Source organism: Olea europaea, unplaced genomic scaffold (genome assembly GCF_002742605.1).
Source record: "Olea europaea var. sylvestris unplaced genomic scaffold, O_europaea_v1 scaffold4293, whole genome shotgun sequence".
NCBI lineage: Eukaryota > Viridiplantae > Streptophyta > Magnoliopsida > Lamiales > Oleaceae > Olea > Olea europaea.
Window position 1 is genome coordinate 10,521 of NW_019262601.1, and position 3,451 is coordinate 13,971.

General features: G+C 32.2%; 1 protein-coding gene across 1 annotated transcript in view; it reads left to right on the forward strand.

Annotated features, from left to right (window-relative positions):
- The first annotated feature begins 2,273 nt into the window (after positions 1-2,273).
- Positions 2,274-3,451, forward strand: part of LOC111387854 (NADH--cytochrome b5 reductase 1-like) — an 11,059-nt gene continuing 9,881 nt past the window's right edge. Inside the window, exons 1-4 of the mRNA XM_023012449.1 lie at positions 2,274-2,392; positions 2,652-2,782; positions 3,032-3,173; positions 3,298-3,388. Coding sequence (XP_022868217.1) covers positions 2,674-2,782; positions 3,032-3,173; positions 3,298-3,388 — 342 coding nt within the window. The 5' untranslated portion in view covers positions 2,274-2,392; positions 2,652-2,673. The remainder of the gene's footprint in view (positions 2,393-2,651; positions 2,783-3,031; positions 3,174-3,297; positions 3,389-3,451) is intronic.

A 3,451-nucleotide genomic window follows, 5' to 3' on the forward strand; every position in this document is an offset into this window, starting at 1 on the left:
TTCTACGTGGTTTTATATGTTTATCAAGTGTGCATGCAAGTATAAAAGTTGACATTATTACATCAACTGAATGAAAAGTAACAATCTAAAGGAAATTTTCTTGACTTTTATACAGGATCTCATAGTCTAGTCCCCTACTTAGATGGCTGATTGGTTTCAAAACTCAAAAAGGGATTGCATTTTAAATTCACTTAATTGAAGCGCTACAAAACATTTTTAAACTTTAGATAAATTAGTTGTAATTCACTTATCAATCAATGATAACTAATAAATAGCTGGTCGATCCTATTTAGTTAGTATTTTTTTACCTAAGATCTTGTGCATTAAGAATATTGGCAAGAACAAAAATTATTACAATCCAAAAAAGAACCATCCCCCGTGCCTAATTTGAGTAATGATTAGCAATTTAAACAAAAAAGAAAAAAAGTTATTCAACGGTTTAAAAATAAGCAAATGGTAGGGTTAGAGTTATCTTGCCTTCCTTCACATAGTATGACTCCTCTGTTCCCGTAGCCTACACGTAAAATAATACATGACTAGTTTGTGTTCTTTTCTTTAGAGCAATTTGAGCTACTCAAATCTATTTACAGCCCTAATGCTATAACATTTACAATTGAATTGATTTGCTACAAATTAAATGAATAGAAAAAATAACATTTAAAGGCAAATTGAACTCCTTAAATTAACTGGATATATGTACCTTCGTCATTGCACAGCTTGTCCATCATGTAAAATATTAGTTTTACAACTCGTTTGGTGAAATTACTTGTACTGAATAATATAAAAGAAAAAAAAATCAAATTATTATTCCGTCTAGCATCCAATAATGTGTATTAAAGGTTGTCTTCGATCTCTTAAACGAGAAGTTTTGTCACACGTACATGTATTTAGCTACTCTACATGCGTTGCACGTTGTATGTTGCAATAATTGTGTATGTACTTTATATATTACGTTAAAAAAGATATTCAACTAAAGTAATCTTAGCGTTTAATAACATATTATATACATATTCTTGTTCTTGAAGGAGGAATTTAGGAAATTGCTCTTAAAATCTTATCCTTTTACCTAAATGAAAACCTAATCTCTATTTCTTTGGCATTTAGATGATCAATTTTTCTTTTTCGCAATATCTAGATTCTTATAGATATTGATAATTGTTCCCGAAAATAATTTCGAAAGAGCCTATGTCAGTGTTGGCCTTTAAATATCATATTAATTAGCACAAGTTATACGATTCATAAAGACACAATTAAAAAGGTAAAAATGAAAAAGAGAAGATATCATTTCTCCATCTCTCCAATCCTATTATGTCATTCTCACCATCTCCACTGTTGTCCATTCTAGTCTGCATCTCACTTGTCTCCCCCAAAAATAACTAAGAGGGAGGACAACGGTAGTTCTTTTTTAATTAATAATTTATTAGAAGGTACCAACTTATATATGGGTATTCTAGCAATTGGGTCCTCAACTTATTTGAAGGTGATCCCTACTCCCTATTCTTTTTGGACATGTTGGTCCACAATCTCTCAACTTTGTAGCATATTGGTTCAAATGAGTTTTTGATCATACTGACGCTAAAAAAAAGGAAGTTTGATTGAAAAGACGATTAAAACTTATTTCCCAAAGAAAGAACAAACTTTCTCCAGGACAATCATACCTACCCTCCCTTGGGACCTTCATCTGCCTCCTCTAACTCCGAATTGTGAACCATGGGGAAATAGAGGAGGGCTGGGGAGAATCAATCAACTAGCAGGTCAGAGGGCATGGAGGAGCAATGAGTTGCTACAATTCTCTCTTTTTATTTAATTTTTTTTTAGATGAAGTCACTTGCGCTTATCTTTTCTACTTAAATAATATTTTAACGCCGTATATGATTTTTAAAAGCCGAATCCACAAAATTATTTATGGGGATTTGACAATTGAGAATCTAAATATCAGAGAAAAAATATTGACGATTTGTATGTTCGGTATCAATATGTTAGGACCTTTCTTTGTAACAAAACTTTAAAAGGTAAAAATTAAAATCCAAATATCACTTTCCTTTATCACATTCAAAGTTGATGAAAAATGTGATTGAATAATTGATAAATAAATTTTAAAAAAAGTGAATTTCATAAAATACAAGTTATGACCAGTTAAAAGTTAGTAGAGTTTTATTAAATCGGATAATTTTTCAATCACGTCAATGTTTTATTTTTATTTTTATTTTTTTAGAAAAGAGGTTGAAAAGACGATATGGGCACAAGCACGTAAAATTGGCTGAGCCCAAAAGGGCAAAAATGAGTATAAATAATAAAATAAAAGCATGGCGCACGTGCTCGTTGGATACTGGTGTGTAGAAATTGGCGCCACGAGAAACCAGGGAGGTAGGCGTGGAGATTGGAGAAGAAGGTAAAATTTTGATATAAAATAAATGAACACTTTTTTCTATTTTTCTTCAGAGTTTCTTCTTTTTTCTGGTCTCAATCTCGACTATGGGATCCTTGATCATTTCCCTGAAAACAATTAATTTTGGAATGTTAAACAAGATTATCACTACTCTGTTTGCCTATTTTGTCAAGATTTGATTTTTATGTTATATATATATTACCATTCTTTCTTGAGTAGATTGCTCACCAGATGAAATTCTTTCTCCCTCTCTGAGAATCAGGGGTTTCTGATTACTTGAAATTATGGAATTCTTGGAAACACCTGAAGGCCAATTATATATTGGTGTTGCTGTAGGGCTTATTGCTGTTTGTGCTGCTGCATACTTCTTGTTTTCCTCTAAGAAACCCAAAGGTTTGATCAATTATGCATATCTGTATTAGATTACTTTGTGTGCAATTTTTCCCATAAATAATCTAGTTTATACTGTATGATTTTTGGGTTTCTTTTATGGCTGATTATTACATATTTTCGGGTAGTTCCTAAGGTGGGTAGACATTAATTTCCTGCATAAAGATAAAAATCTTGAATTTTTAATATCTTAATATAGATTCTTAATTTTTATTATGGAAAAATGAAACAAAAATGTTGTGTACTGAACAGATTGCTTGGATCCTGAGGCTTTCAAGGAGTTCAAGCTTGTCAAGAAAACACAAATCAGCCATAATGTGGCAAAGTTCAAATTTGCACTTCCTACACCCACTTCTGTGTTGGGACTTCCTATTGGGCAGCATATAAGTTGCAGGTTAAATCGTCTAACTTGGCCTTTTGCTAGTGTTATAGAACTGTCGTTTTGAGCTTCAAAAGAAGGATTGGAGTTGTATGCTGTCTTTACTTACCCACCAAATGCATATGGTCTTTTCGTGCAGGGGTAAGGACAGTCAAGGTGAAGAGGTTATCAAACCATACACTCCCACCACTTTGGATTCTGATGTTGGATATTTCGAGTTAGTTATAAAGGCATGTCTCCTGAGTTTATTTTTTTCAATTTAGTTGTGTATGTGAACCTATTGAGAATCTGAT